The sequence below is a fragment of the Arachis ipaensis genome, chromosome B3, assembly GCF_059453495.1.
Source record: "Arachis ipaensis isolate K30076 ecotype BB chromosome B3, ASM5945349v1, whole genome shotgun sequence".
Taxonomy (NCBI): Eukaryota; Viridiplantae; Streptophyta; class Magnoliopsida; order Fabales; family Fabaceae; genus Arachis; species Arachis ipaensis.
This window is the reverse complement of record NC_142438.1, coordinates 136,798,119-136,818,510: the sequence shown is the minus strand read 5'-3', so window position 1 is coordinate 136,818,510 and position 20,392 is coordinate 136,798,119. Positions and strand designations below refer to the sequence as shown.

The following is a 20,392-nucleotide window of genomic DNA, read 5'->3' as shown; positions in this document are numbered from 1 at the left end:
GAAAAAAAAGGAAAAAGGGTTCCTCCTTTCACATTTGGTGTTGGTATGAAAGAAAGAGTAGAGAAAGATAGAGAAAGAGAAAGAGAGAAGAGAGGGGGAGAAGGAGAGGATGATATGAATGAGGGGAGGGTGACATGCAAAATTTGAAAGGTGGATATTCTTTGAGGAGGGAAGACCGTTCAAAACCAGCTCAAGGGTCATAGGAATGTTGACCATCTCATATATTCATATTTGTACACACACTCATTTCTCTCGTCTCCTATTTTACAAGGTCTGTTACTAAAACCCCTCTTGCAGCTATGGCCATTATGATTTATTGTAAACTTTTTATTTTTACTAATATATAAAACATTTGATTCCTGTTTTGGTTATTATAAAACTTTTTTTCTTTTTATTTCATCTAATAAAATTTAAAATATTTTTGTTTTAGTTTTCCTATTATTTTGATTCAATAGTTAATCTTCACATATATAACACATTTATTAAGAGTAAAATAGAAATTTTTAAAACTTTACTTTATTAGAATATAAGAAAGAAACTATAAAAGAAAAACAAATATTTCATAAAATAAAAAATGTATTTAAATTTTTTATTCAATATATTCCAGAATAAATGTATATCTTACTACATTTATGAAAATGGGCAAATGATTAAAATAAATCATTTGGTACTCAAATTTATCCAAATACAACTTTTGCAAATTGTATACCAAAAATGCAATTTTTCACTATTCTATAGAAATCGCGACAGAGATCCCACGGTTTCCAAATGAACATAAACTGCTACAGGGTCTCGCGGTTTACGTTGACTTCGCAAATGGCGAAAAACTGCTACAGAGGTCCAACGGTTTCTGTGTAAATTGGTAATATGCATAAACTGCTACACGGGTCCAGCGGTTTATGCTTGCACAAAAAATGCCTATATATACTAACCAGGAGAAAGTGGTGTGATATTGATATTGAGAGTCATTTTCACTTCATAAAATGCGCATTTGACGTACAGAAAGGCAAATTTCTCGGGTTTATGCTCACAAACAGAGGTATAGAAGCCAACTCCGACAAATGCCAAGCAATCCTAAAAATGCAGTCACCGAAAACGATCAAGGAAGTACAACATCTCACAGGTTACTTAGCCGCCCTATCCAGATTCTTACCAGCTGCAGCCACCAGATCCTATCACTTCTTCAAAACCATGAAGAAGTCGGACAAGTTCGTTTGGACAAAAGATTGTAAAAGGGCCTTTTCTGAATTCAAACATATCCTGGGGTCACCACCTATACTTAAGAAATCGGAACAAGGTAAACTACTCTTTGTATTCCTTTCAATTTCCACTAACACTATTAGTTTTGTGCTTGTAACAGAAGCAGGGAAAGAGCAACACCCGGTGTACTTTATAAGCAAAGTCTTGCAAAATGCCGAGACAAGATACCCGATGATAGAAAAATTGGCATTCGGTCTAGTAATCACTGCTCGACGGTTGAGGCATTACTTTCAAACACACCCAATTATAGTTCGGACCGGTCATCCCCTACGACACATATTATCAAAACCAGACCTAGCAGAACGATTGACGAAATGGGCGATAGAGCTCTCTGAATTTGACATATCATATCAGTCACAAGGATCACCTAAAGTACAAGCATTGGCCGACTTCATCTTGGAATTCACAGACAAAGAGGATCACATCAAAACATGGGAATTATACGTGGACGAAGCATCCAGCGAAAACGAATGTGGAGCAGGAATCCTCCTGAAAGACGATAATGGAGTCCACGCCGAGCAGTCAATAAAGTTTCTTTTCGAAACAACCAATAACCAGGCCGAGTATGAAGCTCTACTAGTAGGCCTAAGGTTAGCCAAGGAAGTAGGGATTTTCAGTTTAAAAGTACACTGTGACTCCCTCCTTGTGGTACAACAGGTAAACGGTCATTTTCAGGTACGAGACTCACTTCTAGAAAAGTATTTGAACTCGGTCAAAACCATGATGAAATCTTTTCAAAATTTTGAAATACTGCATATGCCTAGAGAACAAAACTGTAGGGCCAATATTTTATCCAAATTAGCTACATATATAGTAACCGATCAAACAGAAAAATTAAATCATCTTACACTAACGGAATCTAGTTTAGATACAAAATCTATTCTAAGCGTGTCACAGGAAGAAGACTGGCGAAGCACATTTATTCGCTACTTAAAAAGCGGACAAATACCAGAGGGTGAAAACCCAAGGACATTCAGATACAAAGCAAACCAGTATACCCTATTAGGGGCGGACCTATACAGGCAAGGTATTTCCCGACCTCTGCTGAAATGCCTCGGCCGAGCAGAAGTAGAAACCGCCATGGACGAGGTACATGATTGGATCTGCGGATACCATACTGGAAGTAGGAGTTTGGCTACAAAAATACTCCGAGCAGGATAATTTTGGTCGACGTTAAGAAAAGATTGCAGAAATAAGGTACTAAACTACGATGCATGTCAAAGATGCGCATCACTCATCCACAACCCAACCGAGCTATTACATACCTCAGACGTCAGCTGGCCATTTCACAAATGGGGGATGGACATACTCAGACCATTCCCAGTCTCAACAGGACAGGTAAAGTTCCTCTTGGTAGCCGTTGATTATTTCACAAAATGAATAGAAGCACAGCCTCTTGCGAAAATAACGGTAGAAAAGGTACAAAATTTCATTTGGAAATCAATTATATGCAGATTCGGTTTACCTAGGGAAATCGTATCTGATAATGGCAGACAATTTATGGAAAGAAATACCACTTCATACCTTCCTCAAAAGACTGATTCGTATACCAATAAATTTGTCATATTATGCTCAACTATCTATATTTCAAAAAAATACTAAACACATATCACCAAACCGACAAAACAGCGATAGAAATCGCATCCATCTTGCTAATAACGAAACCAACCACATAGGTCGGAAACGCCAATTCGAAAATCATCATCATACAAAGGTCGAACAAAGCCATTCCAAACTACAAACATACTATTCAGTACAGATGAAAAGAGTTTCTCTTTTAAAATACTAAAAGTCCCCAATTCGGGATCCTTGTCCAAAATATTTGTAAAGACAAAACAACATCTATTATCTAACTAGCAAACAAAAGCTAGAGTCAACATTCATCCATATGCAGTTTATAAAGTATCATAGCAGCTAAAACCGACACCAAAATTGTCGGGCAAAACAAAGTTCAAAATATTCCAAACAAATCGGAAAAACAACTCCAAAATATAAATACACACATTTTTTCAAGAAGGAGGAGGAACGCTCTCAGCATGCTCCACGCCAGCTTCATCCTCGACAAGCTCCCAATTAACAACTATTTTGGTCACATCGAGCTTCCTTACATCAAAGTTCGGAGAAAACAGTGTGACTTGACTAACGGCACGAACAACCCCCATCCACAAACATGTCCATCTTCTCCTCTTCAGGTTCATTAAGATGAGAGGTCAGCTCACCTTTAGTCTTAGCATTCTCCTTAACCTTAGCTTGCAACAATCTGATTTGTTCTTGAAGGCAGAAGATCTCGTCTCTCCTTTCTTTCATTTTTGAGGTCACGTCAATAACGACCTCATCTCTCTCTTTTAGCAAACGCTCGAGGGTTAGCGCCTTTTCCACTATTACCTGTCGTTCGGAGCCCAACAGTTCGGTAGCATGCCCAATGCACAATAGCCGAGATGCGACAATCTACATAGAAAAAGACAGAAACACAATCAAAAAATTCTAACAGGAGCGTAAAGGAAATCAATAGGAAAACCAACCTGAATGAACTTCCCCATCCCCTCAACCCCAATCCGACGCGCGAGACCCATGTCTCCTGGATACTGGGACACACGATCAGCAAGCTCGGAAATAGAAAACTGATCACTCCACACCGAATGCGGATTCGCCCCAGAAATAAAACCATGTAGTTTCCGTTGCCTTTCAAAAATAGACTTTGCATCTACACCACAATCACCTTCGGAAATCACTTCCAAAGACTTCTCCGACTCGGTCCTCCTCCTCTTTGGAGAGGGACGAGGCTGGGCAGAGGAATAGGCAACATCCCCATCTATCACCTTCACAACCCTGGAAGCGCTAGCCCTTCTCACCTTTCTTTTTCAGGTACGCTTGAAATTTGGTAGAACTCAAATTCAGAACCCTACTACCTACAACAACGAAAAACAAACAATGAATAATAGGCAATCAAACAAAATCAAAGCATATAAAAGCCAAAATTACCTATATACAATTCCAGCCCTTCCCTGTCATTTTCCTCTTCGTATCTCAATAAATCAGGAATAGACAAACATTCCGCAGCAGCAAAATTTTCGATTAAAAATTCTAACAAAAAGTCCTCCTCCTCACTCCTCTCATTAGCTTCAAGGGAGGATTTGCAATGGTTCTAAACACCAATACAAATGATATTTCTCTATCAACTCATTATCATGCTAAAAAAGAATATTCAGACTCCAAAGAACGGATCTTTAGAAATATAGATTTGAAGTTTTTAAAGGAAGATTTATACAATAGGAAGATAGAGCAACCAGGAAAACTACTCAGAAATACCCAAAGCCCTTTCTGTACCCCTTTTGATTGAAACAAAGAAAAAAAAACATTAAGAGAAGCAGGAAAATTCAGAAAACTCATCAGACATTCAAATGCACGCAAAAATATCCAGGAATTTGGATGTAACTGCGACGGAGTACAGTTCAGCTGAGTTAAAACCTTACACTCGAAATCTGAGAAAGGAAACTTTACATGCAACTCAGGCAAGTAAGGGACATGCATATAAAAATAACCCCAGTCCCCTCTCCTCTCACAAACCCTCTCCTCACTGGTCTAAGGAAGAAATTCAACACCAACACCAGAAGCCTCCCTCCTAACAAACCTTAGGGCTTCCAAACCACGAAGCGACTCGTAATCACAGTATGACGACGCACAAGTTTTTACATCAACATGAACCCAATGGTAAGGGTTCTCTTTATTCACTTTGACAACTTTCAGCTTTTCTTTAGCCATTTTTCAGAAAATAAACAGAGGAGAAGAACGAGAAGACAGTAAGAAGATGAGAAAACTAACCTCTAGAAGACATGTCTTCTCACACTTATCAAATTTTACAACTGAAGTTGTGTCTCGTGTCTTTCCAAAAAAGAAACGGTAAAAGTTTAATTACAACCCACTATTTTAGTGGGGAGTTGAAAAAAATAATAAACACGCGCCCAACGCAAAACGATCTGGATCCAACCAACCAAACATAACTTTATTGCAGCCCAATTCACAAAGCAAAACTTTTTCAAAACCATTTTTTATTTTTTTTTTATTTTTTTTTTCAAAATCCAAGCTTGAAACACACGTTGAGTTTGGGAGTTTCAGTATTCTACAAAAACTGCCGAGGTATAACTCTACAAGAAAAAGCTCAACTTGTTGAATTACAACAAGTCAAGCTTGGGGGCTGTGTACTGTACCCCTAAGATCTCAGACAAAAGCGAGTCATACTGTTCCGAGGGTTACCTGAAATTGTAGGTCGATCTCGGACGAGATCTTCTGTGCTGGTCGGAACGATGTGTTCGGTTGGTGAATGACGACCGGAGCTGGTACGTCCGACTTGTTTGGACCTGGATATACTGCTGATCCTCTGTCACCGAAGGGTGGGGGTACCTGCAAGAAACTCCGATGCTTAAGTTAGCATGGGTATTAAACAGGTATTATGTAGAATCAGAGTCTGAGTTATACCTGGGTGCTCCAGTGTATTTATAGTGGGTGAGATGTGACCTTTGGATAAGATAAGTTAGTTATCTTATCTTATCTTTATCTTTTTGAGGTCAGCATATCTTCAATGGAACCGCCTTTATCTCTATAGGCTTGGGCTGCCTTAGGATTTGAATCGTGTTCCTCTCTCTGGGCCCTTTTACTGGGCTCTCTTGTTGACTCGGCCGAGTTCTTTAAGAAGAAGTCGGGCCGCTTGACCTGAAGAGGTCGGTCGCTTTGTCGCCGATCATCCCGGGTCGGGTAGCTCGACCAAGGGCATGAACAGTGCCCCTGCTTGAGCTCGGTCTTCTCTTTTGAGGTCGAGTCCTTAACTTCGGTCCTTCTCTTGCGAAGCCGAACTCAAGCATTTTGTCGATTCCTTTTTGTGTAAAGTCTTTTGAATGTAGAACGTTTTCCTCTGAAAGCGCGCGCTTTTATATCAGTGCTTTGGGAACGTGTGAGGGTTTAATACTTTCATTAATTAGTATTAATTGCCCCGTTTTCCTTTGGCTCTTTATTTTGATTTTTGAAACTTAGAAACGGTTTCTCTTCTTTTGCTCTTTCGTAACTTCTTCTCAATTTTCCTCCGTTATTTTCTCGTTCTCTGTTTTTCACCTTCGTTTCTACTTTTTCTGTGTTTGCGGCGTCTCTCGGTGATTCTCGGGCAGCTTCCATTTTTGCATCTCCTTCTTTCCTTTGAAGCTTCTCTCTTCTCCAGGTGAGTTCCATTCGTATTTTCTTTCTCTTTCGTTGCTTTGGCTTTTGTGATCAAATTGCGATTTTGCTTTGAGGGAGATTTGAATCTTTCTGTCTTTGTTGGGCCTCTTTGTTGCTGAAATGTGTGTTCTAGGGGTTTCTTGTACGATCCTTTTGAACTTTGCATGTGAATGTTTTTGTATTAAAGCTTTGAAATGATGAGTTTTTGTTCGATCCTTAAAAAAGTTGCGTCTTTCGACGATTTCCGTTGGGTATGTTCGATGTTGGTGTTTGTTCTTTGTTGATGGCTTTTCGCTTGATTAAGAAAAAGTTTGCGCCTTTTGCTGTTTTTTCCGCTTGGCCTTTCTGGAATTTCTGATAGACTGTAGAAATAGGGCTTTTTGCTGATAAACTGTAGAAGTAGGACCAGAAACGTTTTTTGCTTCCTTTGTTTTCTTTTCTGGAATTAATTTTGATGAGTGCCGGGATGTAGGCTGTAGAAGTAACTTAAAGACCTTGCTTGTTTACTGCCTCCAAGGGATGCCCCAAGACTTTTTGTCTTGATTCTTGGGGTTTTCCCTTTTTTGTTTATCCGCTCGTCGAGATGTTTTGCCCCATGTCCGAGATGTTTTTAAGTAATCCATTCTTCTTTTCTTTTTGTAGGATTTAGTTGACCTCATGTCTTCCCGAAATAATGTTGTAGAAATGCCTTCCCAAGCTCCTGCGGGTATGGCCGATTGGGTGGACTCCATGGTTCTGATGTGTGTTTCGCTGGTTGATTCCGAATTTTGCACTCAACTTAGGCAGTTTCATAGTGTTTGTAGTAATTCTGGTGATGAGAAGAACTATGAGCTTGTCCCTCCTTCTTCTGATGAGAGGGTCTGTTTTTCGACTCGGGTTGTTGATGGTCGCCCTTTCTTTTACGTTTACGATTTTTTCTTTGGTCAACTTGGTATTACCCTTCCATTTACCAAATTTGAGACCGACCTGTTATGGTCTTGTAATGTTGCCCCTTCTCAGCTTCACCCCAATTCTTGGGGTTTTATTAAAATTTTTCAGTTACTATGCACTGGTTTTGGTATTCCTGCTTCCCAATCTCTCTTTTTCTATTTGTTTGTTTTGACTAAGCCTGGTGTGGTAAAAAAGAGGTCAGCCTGGGTCTCCTTTCGTTCTACCCAAGGAAAGAAAGTTTTTTCCATGTTTGACGAGTCGTTCCGTGACTTTAAGAACTACTTTTTCAAGGTCCGAGCTGTTGAAGGAGCTTGGCCCTTTTTTCTGGATGAGAATGATGAACCTGCTTTTCCCTTAGAATGGCAGAAAGACGTGAGGGTCTCCAGGTATTTTTGGGACATGTTGGATGAGGCTGAGCGAGCCTTTGTGACTATTTTGGAAGAGCGCTGGGGTCAACCTCCCCATCTTGATACAAAAAAATTTCTAACAAATCCTTTTCTTCTTCAAGTCGAACTGGGTATCCTGTGTTTTCTTTTGCTATCTGTTTATGTTGCTTGTAGCTGTTTTTCTGACTTGTCCGATTTCTAGCTTGACTTTTACTTTATTTGTAGAGGCAATGAAGAATAATGAATCTATGAAGGCTTTTAAGAGGGCGCTGAGGGCGACTGCGGCCAGAAATGTTGCTGCCCAGGCGGCTGGGGAGGGATCCTCCCAGGTGCGCGAGAAACCTTCAGTGCAGAGTTCTGCCGAGGTGAGGAAGGTGATCCCTACACCCCGGGTTCGCTTGGTAGATCCTTCTGTTGCCTCTGCTGGTGCTCCTGTTGCTCCTCCCCATAAAAAACAAAAAACTGCTGAGCCCTTTGATCTCGATGCTCCTGATTTCAATGCTATTGAATTTGTGGATCAACAAATCGGCCCCTACGGTGCTCTTTCCATGGACGATGTGTCCATCCTTCATCACTTGGAATTTATGGCTCGAAATCATGTTAAGATGGCATATATGTCGGCTGCCATATACCGGACAGCTCAAAATCTCCCTCTCCACGCTACCAAGGCGTTTATGGAGGAGGCGAAACAGGAATTCGACCGGATGAAGGGGCTGAAGGAGGAGCTTGAGGTGAAGGTGGCAAAGCTAGAAAAGGACTTGGAGAACGAGAAGGCGAGTTCTCAAGCGCTGGCTGCTTCTCTGAGGTTGGCCGAAGACACAGCCTTGATGCATAAGGATAGCTATGTTACATCCTATAGGGAGGGGAGGCGTCTGAGGGAGGAGCTTGACAATGCCCGGAAAGACTATGCTGAGCTCCAAGGTCATCTTGTTGGCAGCGTGACTGCTGCTTACGAGAACTTGAAAGAGCAAGTTCGAATTATTGCTCCCGAGGCAGATCTTACCCTTTTTAGCTTGGATAATGTTGTCAGGGATGGCAAGATTGTCCCTGATGATGAGGGTGATGATGATGAGGTTGTTCCTCCCCTTGTGTTCTCTACTAAGGTGCCGACTTCTTCCGCTCCTCCAGCTGTGCCTAACTTGGATTGCCAGATCCTGAACCGGGGGAATGGTACTGTAGATGTGGTGCCGATTCAGACTCGCCCTCCCTCTCCTGGTTCTGATGCTGTCAAGAAAGCTCCTGATGCTGCCGAGAAGACTTCTGATGCTTGTTGATCTTTTTTCTTTAGAGTAGTTGGCCCGGCTTGTGGGCGTTTTGAAACTTTTTATTTGATTGCTGACGTTTCTTAGTTGCTTTTTTAGCAACTTTTTTATTTTGAAAAACAAACAATTAGCTTGCCATCTTTTGGATAGTAAGTGTTGGTGGCCTTTTAAGGCCTGATAACTCTGTATAAAGAACAGGTTTTTTGGCTAGGCGTCTTCCGTCTTCTGCTGTTGCTGAAATCTTGCAGCTCGACCTCCTTGGGCTATTTTGTTTTGTAGCTTGAATCTTTGTAGTTGTAGGGGTCCGACTTGTTTGGTTTTCTGGCTTTTGTGTGTTTTTTAGCGTTCTGTAACCGATTTCTTTGCGTTGGTCCCCTGCTAAACTCTTTTTTGTAATCTTCTTTCTTGGACTTTGGTCAGGTCTCTTTCGACCTTCTCGTCTCGGGCTGACTTTATTAAGTCGAGTCCTTCTAAGTTATTTTCGTAATCCTCTTTCTTGGACCTTTGTTAGGTCTCTTTCAGGGATTACTTTTATAACTTGTTTGTAGGAGATCAATTTCGTTAGGTCGACCTCTTTCTAGGTTATTTCTGTAATCCTCTTTCTTGGACCCTTGTCAGGTCTCTTTCAGGAATTACTTTTATGACCTTTCAGTAGTAGGAGTCCGACTTGGTTGCATCGGTCTCCTTTAAGTTATTTTTTGTAGTCCTCTTTCTTGGATCTTTGTCAGATCTCTTTCAGGGACTACTTCAATAACTTTTCATTTTGGGTCGACCTTGTTATGTCGGGCCCTTCTAAGTTAAAGTAATCCTCTTTAATAGGGTTGGCCAGACCTCTTTCCAGGGTTTACTTATAACTTGGTTTGACTTGGTTCGACTTCTTAATGTTTGACCAGTCTATACGTTATTATTTTAGCGATCCGTAAGACCTCGTCAGGTTCTTTTTTAGATCATTTTCGATAACTTCTTACATTATTCTGTGTTCATCTTTGCCGATTTGTAGAAAGTGGTTCGCATATCTAGATCGTCCTTTGGGTGAATCGCGTTTTCACCTTTATCGGATGATTTGTCTTTATCGTGATCGTGCAGTGAAATTGCTTTTCACTTTCTGCCGATCTGTTGCTTTATAATCGGACGATGAATGCTTCAGATTAATGCCTCTTGAAATCTTTGTAGAATATCTTAAAATGCATTTTATTTAAAGAAAAAGTGCAAATATATACATATGGGATTGTATGAGTCTCAACTTGGTGCCTCATTAAAAAACCTTTTCAGGAAAAAGAGTGCATCCGATGATGAGATCTTTTATTTCTTCTAACTGTAGTACCTTCTTAGGTTGCAGGCGTGCCATGATTTGGGAAGCTCTCGCCCATCAAGTTCAGACAGTCTGTAGTAGCCCTTTCCAAGTACTTCTATAACTCGGTAGGGTCCTTTCTAATTTGCTGCCAGCTTTCCTTCTCCTGGTCGAGTTGTTCCGATATCATTTCGGATTAGGATGAGATCATTCTCTGTGGAACTTCTCGGTACTACCTTTTGATTATATCTGGAAGCCATTCGGCGCTTTAGAGCTTCTTCCCTGATCTGAGCTCTTTCCTGGATTTCGGATAATAAGTCGAGCTCTTCTCTCTGGAGCTAGGAATTTGCTTCCTCATTGTAGTGAATTACTCTAGGCGACCCTTCCTCGATCTCTACTGGGATCATCGCCTCTATTCCATATGCTAATCGGAAGGGAGATTCCTTTGTGGTGGAATGTGGTGTTGTTCGATATGCCCATAGGACCTGTGGAAGCCCTTCTGCCCAGGCTCCCTTTGCATCTTGTAACCTCCGTTTTAGTCCAGCCAGTATGACTTTGTTAGCGGCTTCGGCCTGTCCATTGGCTTGTGGGTGTTCAATGGAGGTGTACTGGTGCTTTATATTCAGGTCAGCTACTAGCTTTCTAAAGCCTGCATCTGTAAATTGAGTGCCATTGTCTGTGGTTATTGAATATGGTATCCCGAATTTTGTGACAATGTTTCTATATAAGAATTTCCGGCTCCTTTGAGCGGTGGCATTGGCTAGGGGCTCTGCCTCGATCCATTTTGTAAAACAATCTACCCCTACTATGAGGAATTTGACTTGTCCTGATCCTTGTAGGAAGGGGCCGAGGAGATCGAGTCCCCATTTTGCAAATGGCCAAGGAGAGGTCACGCTGATGAGCTCTTCTGGCGGGGCGATGTGAAAGTTGGCATGTTTCTGACATGGTGGACAGGTCTTTACAAACTCTGTAGATTCTTTCTGTAGGGTTGGCCAATAAAGTCCCGCCCGGAGTACTTTTTTGGCAAGAGCTCGTGCTCCGAGATGATTACCACAAATGCCGCCGTGTATTTCTTCTAGCACTTCTCTTGTGTTGGGGGTCGGTACGCATTTTAGTAAAGGTACTGAGATTCCTCTTTTGTACAGGATGTTGCTTATGATGGTGTAGTACTGTGCCTCCCTTTTTAACCTCTTTGCCTCCTTTTCTTCTGTGGGGAGCGCTCCTGTTTTGAGGTAGTTGATTATGGGGGTCATCCATCCTTGGTCCTGAATTGTTATAGTCAGGGCTTTTTCCTCTTTCGAGATTGACGGGTTCTGCAACATTTCCTGGATGAGGCTTCTATTGTTGCCCCCTGGTTTGGTGCTGGCTAGTTTCGAGAGTGCATCAGCTCGGGCATTTTGTTCGCGAGGTATGTGGCAGATCTTATACTCCCCAAGTTGTCCGAGCTGTTCTTTGGTTTTATCCAAATACTTTTTCATGGTGGGATCTTTGGCTTGGTAGCTCCCTGTTATTTGTGATGTGATTATTTGTGAGTCACTGTAAATGTTGAGTTTTTTTAGCTCCGACCTCTTTAGCCAGCTTCAAGCCAGCTAATAATGCTTCATATTCTGCCTGGTTGTTTGAGGCCGGGAACCCGAACTTGAGGGAGAGCTCGACTTGAGTTCCTTGGTTGCTTTCTATTATCACGCCTGCGCTGCTTCCAGTTTTATTGGAAGAACCGTCCACATAGAGATTCCACTCTGTGAGGGTTTCCGGGACGTCTGTGAATTCGGCGATGAAGTCGGCCAGATATTGTGATTTGATGGTCGTCTGAGTTTCATATTGGAGGTCAAACTCTGACAGCTTGACTGCCCATTGTAGTATTCTGCCCGCTAAATCTGTTTTTTGCAATATTCCTTTTAAGGGCTGGTTAGTTCGGACTTTGATGGTGTGGGCCTGGAAGTAGGGGCGGAGTCGTCGGGACGTTAGAATGAGAGTGTAGGCAAATTTTTCTATTTTCTGATAGTTTAGCTCGGATCCCTGCAGTGTTTTGCTAATGAAGTAGATGGGTTGTTGTCCATTTTCGTCTTCTCTGACTAGTGCTGATGCTATCGCCCTGCTTCCTACTGCGAGATATAATATGAGCGGTTCTCCTACTCGTGGTCGGGATAGGATAGGTGGCTGTCCTAAGAACTTCTTAAAGTCTTGGAAGGCTTGTTCGCACTCTTTTGTCCATTCGAACTGTTTTTCCTTTCTTAAAGTAGCATAGAAGGGGAGAGATCTTATCGCGGCTCCTGCCAAGAATCGGGATAGAGCGGCCAATCTCCCGTTGAGTTGCTGTACTTCTTTGACACACGTTGGGCTCTTCATGTTGAGTATGGCCTGACATTTGTCTGGGTTGGCTTCAATTCCTCTTTGGGTGAGCATGAAGCCTAAGAATTTGCCCGCTTCTACTGCGAAGGTGCATTTCGCGGGATTGAGTCGCCTGTCATGCTTCTTTATGGTGTCGAATACTTGAGCCAGATCGGACAATAATGTCTCTTCACTTTGTGTTTTTATTAGCATGTCGTCCACGTATACCTCCATGATCTTTCCGATATGATCCGAGAAAACTTTATTCATTAGTCTTTGATAAGTAGCTCCTGCGTTCTTGAGACCGAAAGGCATTACGATGTAACAGTAGTTCGCCGTTGGTGTTAAAAACGAGGTCTTTTCTTGATCTGGTGGGTACATAGAAATTTGGTTGTATCCCGAATATGCATCCATAAACGAGAGATATTTATATCCAGAGGAAGCATCTACCAAGGCGTCAATACTTGGGAGTGGGTACGGGTCCTTTGGACAAGCTTTGTTGAGATCGGTGTAATCGGTGCACATTCGCCACTTCCCATTCGACTTTTTCACCAAGACAACGTTGGCTAGCCATAGTGGGTATTTGACTTCTCTTATAAATCCGGCCTCCAGCAGTACCTGCACTTGCTCTTCCACGGCCTAAGATCGCTCTGGCCCAAGTTTTCTTCGTCTCTGTTGTATCGGTCGAGATCCTGGATAAACTGCCAATTTGTGACACATTAATTTAGGGTCTATGCCTGGCATGTCTGCGGCTTTCCATGCAAAGAGGTCGACATTATCTCGTAAGAATTGTATTAGCAATTCTTTTAAATCTCCTTTAAGGATTGTACCGATATTAGTTGTTTTTTCCGGTGTGTCCCCGATCTGAATATTTTCTATCTCGCCCTCTGGTTGGGGGCGAAGATTCTCCCGTCGTTGGACTTCGCCCAACTCGATTGTGTGGAACTCTTCTCCTTTGCCTCTGAGGTTTAGGCTTTCGTTATAACAGCGACGTGCCATCTTCTGGTCAGCTTTTATTGTGGCTATCCCTTTTGGAGTTGAGAATTTCATACATAGGTGTGGGGTTGAGACTATTGCGCCGAGTTGGTTGAGTGTTGTCCGACCTATGAGAGCATTGTAAGCTGAACTTACGTCGACTACGATGTAGTCAATTTTGAGGGTCCTGGATTGATCCCCTTTTCCGAAAGTTGTGTGTAGTGATATGTATCCTAGTGGTCGAACCGGGGTGTCCCCTAACCCAAACAGACTGTTTGGATATGCTTTAAGTTCTTTTTCTTCTAAGCCGAGCTTATCAAAGGCTGTTTTGAATAAGATGTCGGCAGAACTCCCTTGGTCTATTAAGGTGCGGTGTAGGTTGGCGTTTGCCAAAATGATGGTGATAACCATGGGATCGTCGTGTCCTATGATGATACCGGACGCGTCCTCCTTAGTGAATGTTATTGCTAGGATGTTGAGTGCTTCCTCCTCTCCTTCAACGTGATATACTTCTTTGAGATACCTTTTTCGGGAGGATTTGGAGATCCCTCCTGTTGCGAATCCGCCATGTATCATGTGGACATGTCTTTCTGGTGTCTGAGGTGATCGTTCTGTTCGTTCGGCATCTTCATCCCTTCGTCTCTTTCTGATATCATCATCTCGGGTGGCCAGGAATCGATCTAATTTTCCTTCCCTTACCAATTTTTCTATGATATTTTTCAAATCAAAGCATTCGTTGGTGGAGTGTCCTCTGACCCGATGATATTCACAATATTCCTTCCGATTTCCTCCTCCCCTTTTGCCTTTGAGGGGCCGTTCTGGGGGATTTTTTCTGTATGGCAGACTTCTTTGTATATTTCGACTAGGGATGTTCTGAGGGGAGTGTAATTATGGTATTTTTTTATTTTCTCCCCTTGTCGATCTTCTTTTCTTTTGGATTCCTTGTCTTTGTCACGGTAGGAGGTCCCCGATTTTGAGGTCTCTCCTAACCGAGCATTTTCTTCCATGTTGATGTATTTTTCTGCTCGTTCCTGTACTTCGTCTAAGGAGGTCGGGTACTTTTTTGATATAGACTGGCTGAAAGGTCCCTCTCTTAGGCCGTTGATGAGTCCCATAATGGTGGCCTCTGTGGGTAGACTTTGTATGTCCATACATGTTTTGTTGAATCTTTCCATGTAGTTGTGGAGGCTCTCCCGATCTCCTTGCTTGATCCCTAGTAGACTGGGTGCATGCTTAGCTTTATCTTTCTGGATGGAAAATCTGGCTAGGAACTTTCTGGCCAGGTCGTCGAAGTTTGAGATGGACTTGGGAGGTAAGTTGTCGAACCATCTGATCGCCGTCTTCGTGAGAGTTGTTAGAAAAGCTTTGCACCGAACGGCATTTGAGGCGTCGGTAAGGTACATTCTGCTTCTGAAATTGCTAAGGTGATGGTTGGGATCAGTGGTACCGTCGTACAAAATCATATCCGGGAGTTTGAAATCTTTTGGAATTTTGGTTTTCATGATCTCCCTAGTGAACGGATCCTGTTCTTTGCGTGAGCTTTCCTCAGTAGTGATCTGATGGGCTTTTGATTTGAGGTTGGCCTCTAATTGTTGTAGTTTTTCTTCCAGTTCTCGACGTCGCCGCACCTCTCTTTGCAGATCCTTTTCGATCTCCCGTTGTTGCTGGGTTTCTTTCTCAAGTTGCTTTAAGCGATCTTGAAGTGCTTCTATGGCTCCCAGATTTGGTGAGTTTTTGTTGGATTCTGGAGTATCCTTTAGCGTAGTGTCTGCGTTCTTGTGCGGTGTTCTGTTCTCCAGATTCGAGTCGTGGTCGTTGTCATGGCCGTCCGCCATGGTTTTGGGATGACTTTCAGGTTCCCCGGCAACGGCGCCAATGTTCCGAGGGTTACCTGAAATTGTAGGTCGATCTCGGACGAGATCTTCTGTGCTGGTCGGAACGATGTGTTCGGTTGGTGAATGACGACCGGAGCTGGTACGTCCGACTTGTTTGGACCTGGATATACTGCTGATCCTCTGTCACCGAAGGGTGGGGGTACCTGCAAGAGACTCCGATGCTTAAGTTAGCACGGGTATTAAACAGGTATTATGTAGAATCAGAGTCTGAGTTTATACCTGGGTGCTCCAGTGTATTTATAGTGGGTGAGATGTGACCTTTGGATAAGATAAGTTAGTTATCTTATCTTATCTTTATCTTTTTTGAGGTCAGCATATCTTCAATGGAACCGCCTTTATCTCTATAGGCTTGGGCTGCTTTAGGATTTGAGTCGTGTTCCTCTATCTGGGCCCTTTTACTGGGCTCTCTTCTTGACTCGGCCGAGTTCTTTAAGAAGAAGTCGGGCCGCTTGACCTGAAGAGGTCGGTCGCTTTGTCGCCGATCATCTCGGGTCGGGTAGCTCGACCCAGGGCATGAACACATACCTCGACACGACCTATCATGAAAACGACTCCATCTTAACAGAACGCTCCCCACAATCTCGCGACGAGATCAATCACTAAGATCTTGGAAGAAACCAACTACTAACTCCACACAAAGCTGGGTCATAAATCGGGAACGACATCAACGATAGAAGGCAGAACAAATTCATTCCACAATAACATATTATCAAACAATGTCCCGATCATACGCACGCTTTTATTTAAGTAATTTTTTTACTGACTTAGGCGTCGGAATCCTTTTTACAAGTACTACGCTCGAGTCCGAGTTCATGAGAATATTCCCGGTTCGGATCAAGATATCAAGCACACCAAAATTAACGAAGAGCCGATATATAACTCGAAAAGAGTATCCTTATCAGAATAACTGATATTTATCCTTAATTCATTTACTATTTCAATGTACAATAATTTTTTAGATATTAAAAAAGTAATTATTTATTATTACAAGTGGTCCGACTCATGACCTCTAAAATACTCTATTAAATTTAGATATTTCTCAATTTCATAATTATTTTTTCATAACACGACCCAGAATCAAAAATATTTTTCACCAAAAATGCCCATATCTCCCACATCTTAATGGAAACTAAAGTCAAAGTCCTATGAAAAAGCAATTGAATGTTGTCATTCAGATACACAGAGTCTCTTGGGCCAATTGATATCTTTTAAATAAAAAATCGGTAAAATTTACGGTATTTTTTATATTATATTAGAAAAATAATAATTAAAATTATTTTATTTAATTTATATAATATTTATAATTATATTTAAAATTATATAATTATTTTAACGATATTAATAATATTAAATATTTTGTTATTTTTATTGTTGAATAGCAATTTGTGGCTGTTAAAAAATTTAGATATGAAAGTAAGAGGAGTGTTATATCTTAACGTGATAATTTTTGGTGTTTTTTAAAACTATGGAGAGGTACACAAATCGAATTCTCCAATTTGTGTTTAAAAAATTTTAAAAATTTAGGGTACACAAATTGGACCCACCGATTTGTGTTTAAAAACTTAAAAAAATTTGGAGTCCGATTTGTGTACTCCAAATTTTTTTAATTTTTTAAACACAAATCGGACAGTCCAATTTTTGTATCTGAAAATCGAACGGTCTGATTTTTGTACCTCTTAAAAATCAGACAGTCTAAGTTGTACTCCATGAATTAAATCATCCCATATTTTAGAAAAATACCACAGTAGATCACAATTTAAAAAAAAATACCATTGTTAATCCAATATTAAAAATAAAAATGTGCAATTTGACTACTAGTATACCTTCATTATTTTTTGAAGAACGCTAGGGACCATCAATTTTTATATTTTGTAATTATCAATCAATAGTATTTTTAATAGTGTGAGATTATATCTAATAATAAAGGATCATTTATTTTTCTTTTGATAATTAAATATTAGTCACAAAATACAAAAGTTGCTGGTGAGCTAAACTTTCTCCTCCTTTTTTCCATTAAACTACAGCAACATATAATAACGATGAGATTCAATCTCGAAATACGCGATCCCCCTTTGTCGGGTGGCTATGACTACGAAGGTGGCATAGCAATTCGTGGATATACTTTTGCTGTCTTTGATTATTGACAAACAAGTCCTTAACCTCTTTAATATTGTCCCTATAAACCCTTCCACCATCGTCAAGCACAACCAGCCTCACCGAACGAGCAACCGAGTCACTCGTGAACGACCCGTTTAATTTGTCTCGGGGAACAGGGTAACCCATCTTCCTCTCCTCAAGCACCCTGGCGTTGATCCCTTGGTCCGCAAGAAACGTAAGCAACACCAGCGGTGTTTCGTTCTGAACTGCCTCAACCACTGAAGTCCAACCAGAGTGACTCAAGAACCCACCAACACTTCCATGCCCCAATATCTTCAACTGCGGCGCCCAACCCCTCCACACCACTCCCCTCCCCTTCGTTCGCTCTTCGAACCCCTCCGGCAGCTTCAGAACCTCCGTGTCGGAAGCTCCCCGACGAACCCTAAGCACCCAAAAGAACGGAAGCTCTGATTTCTCCAATCCAAGAGCGATCTCGTTCACTTCCTCTTGCCTCGGCTTCGCTTCGCTCCCGAATGCCACGTACACTACTCTCCCATGCACCTGCTTGTCCAGCCACTCCTTTATCCCTCGCCACGTGTCGTTCTCGTTCTCATCGCCGCCGTAGAAACCCGAGCTTGGGAGTTGACCAACCGGGAGAACCGGCTTCCGATAAATATCTCTGAGAATTTGGAACCACTCGGGTTCAAGCTCGGTGCAGCCTCTAACAGCAACGAGATCGCAGTTCTCGATGCTGGCGCCGAGGCGGTAGGTGTCGGAGGTGCCAGAGTCGTTGTCGGAGACGGAGTCAACGATCCTCATGATCTCGTAGTAATGGAATGCCACGGTGGAGGAGAAAGGGACCCAAGGAGGCGGGACCGTGAAGTTCTCGGGTTTGGTCCTGATGGGATCGTTATCAATCATATACGATGCAGGGCCCATAAAAGCCATAAACGGCGGTGTGAAAATGCTATAGAAAACGGTTTTCATGCCGAATCTGGAAGCAAGAGAGGGCACCCAGAAGGCAGCGAAGTCGTAGAAGATCCAATCCGCGTTGGAAGATTCTAGATAGTGGGAGAAGGGGTATTGGAGTGCGTCGTAGGCTTTCTTGAGGTACTGAACGACGTCGTATGGGACGTCCGTGGTGGCCTCTGCATTTTCCGGGAGGTTGTCCACTTTTGGTAGTGGGAGCTTCACGTATGTGATGAGTGAAGCTAAGTCTGGCGGCGGTTTTGGGAGGCGTTCTATGTTCCTTGTTGTTGAGACGAAGCTGACTTTGTGACCCTTTTGAGCTATGTGTTTGGCGAGCTCTAGGTTTGGGATGATGTGCCCAAAGGCCAGCCATGGAAATATTACTATGTGGAGCTTTTCATCTTCTCTAGCCATGGCGGAATAATCGACTTGTAAAAGAGGATCCGAGAAGACCATTGTTTTGTTGTTTTATGGTTTAACCTTCAAACTATTGTGATTTTATATACAACACCTAGGGTCTTCTTTCTTCCTTCTTTTATATATGCAGGGTGCAATAATATAATACAGTGGTTGCATCATGATATAGACTTACGAATATAGAAATAGAAATGTGATATGGAGTTTTTTGAATATATATATATAGAGAGAGTAGGGGATTAGTACTCTTGTTGAAATTTGGTCAGCACTTAACCATCAAAGGAAAAATGATTAATCTTACATTAGATCTTATCTCACACCATTGAAAATATTGATGATAGCTAATTGATGGCTAAACATTACAAATTCTGCTGACCTCCTAGTACTCCTCATATATATATATATATATATATATATAGAGGAAAGTTCTATGGTGGCATTGGTTTTGGTGGCTAAAGATGGCATAAGTTTGACCAACAAGTAAAATATTGACATATAACAAGAAAATTAAATCTAAAATAAAAATGATTCTCTCTCTTGTAATTTTTTATGATTATTTTTATCAAAATAATTTTTTATAATTATTTTCATAATTATAAAAAATAATTTCAAAAAAATAACACCAAAATAATTTTATAATTATATTTATAATTATTATTTTATTATTATTTTATTATTTTTAATAAAATAATTTTTTATAATTATTTTTACTAAAATAATTTTTTATAATTATTTTTACTAAAATAATTTTTTATAATTATTTTTATTTTTTAATTATTTTTAGTAATTTCTAAAAATAACACCAAAATTATTTTTTTAATTATTTTTATTATTATTTTTGTTTCTAAAAAATAATTTTTTATAATAATTTTTTTTGTAATTTTAAAAAACTAACACCAAAATGATATTTTTTCTCTTGGTGTTAGTTTAAAAATAATCATAAAAAATTATAAGAGAAAGAATATTATTTTGGTTTTAGTTTTCCAAAATTACAAAAAGAAAAAATAATTATAAAAAAATTTATTTTGATAAAAAATAATAATAATAATAATTATAAAAAAATCATTTTAGTAAAAATAATTATAAGAAATTATTTTTTAAAAATAAAAATAATAATAAAATAATAATTAAAAATATAATTAAAAATTTATTTTAATATTTTTTTAAATTATTTTTATAATTATAAAAAAATTATAAGAAATTATTTTGATAAAAGTAATTATAAGAAATTATAAGAAAGAGAGAATCATTTTAGTTTTAGATTTATTTTTTTGTCATGTGTCAATATTTTATTTGTTGGTCAAATTTATGTCACCCTTAGCCACCAAAACCAATGTCACCATAACTTCCCATATATATATATAGACATGG

General features: G+C 40.5%; 1 protein-coding gene and 1 pseudogene across 1 annotated transcript; one reads left to right on the top strand and one right to left on the bottom strand.

Annotated features, from left to right (window-relative positions):
- Positions 1-1,080: 1,080 nt before the first annotated feature.
- Positions 1,081-2,421, top strand: LOC148572569 (uncharacterized). The gene has a single exon (XM_088507596.1). The coding sequence runs from the start codon at positions 1,081-1,083 to the stop codon at positions 2,419-2,421; it is 1,341 nt and encodes a 446-aa protein (XP_088363722.1).
- A 15,083-nt stretch (positions 2,422-17,504) lies between these two features.
- Positions 17,505-19,090, bottom strand: LOC148572568 (UDP-glycosyltransferase 91A1 pseudogene; annotated as a pseudogene).
- Between the last annotated feature and the right edge of the window lie 1,302 nt (positions 19,091-20,392).

Coding starts and splice junctions, on each gene's coding strand:
- LOC148572569 (XM_088507596.1), top strand. CDS start 1,081: ATGCAGTCACCGAAAACGATCAAGGAAGTACAACATCTCACAGGTTAC.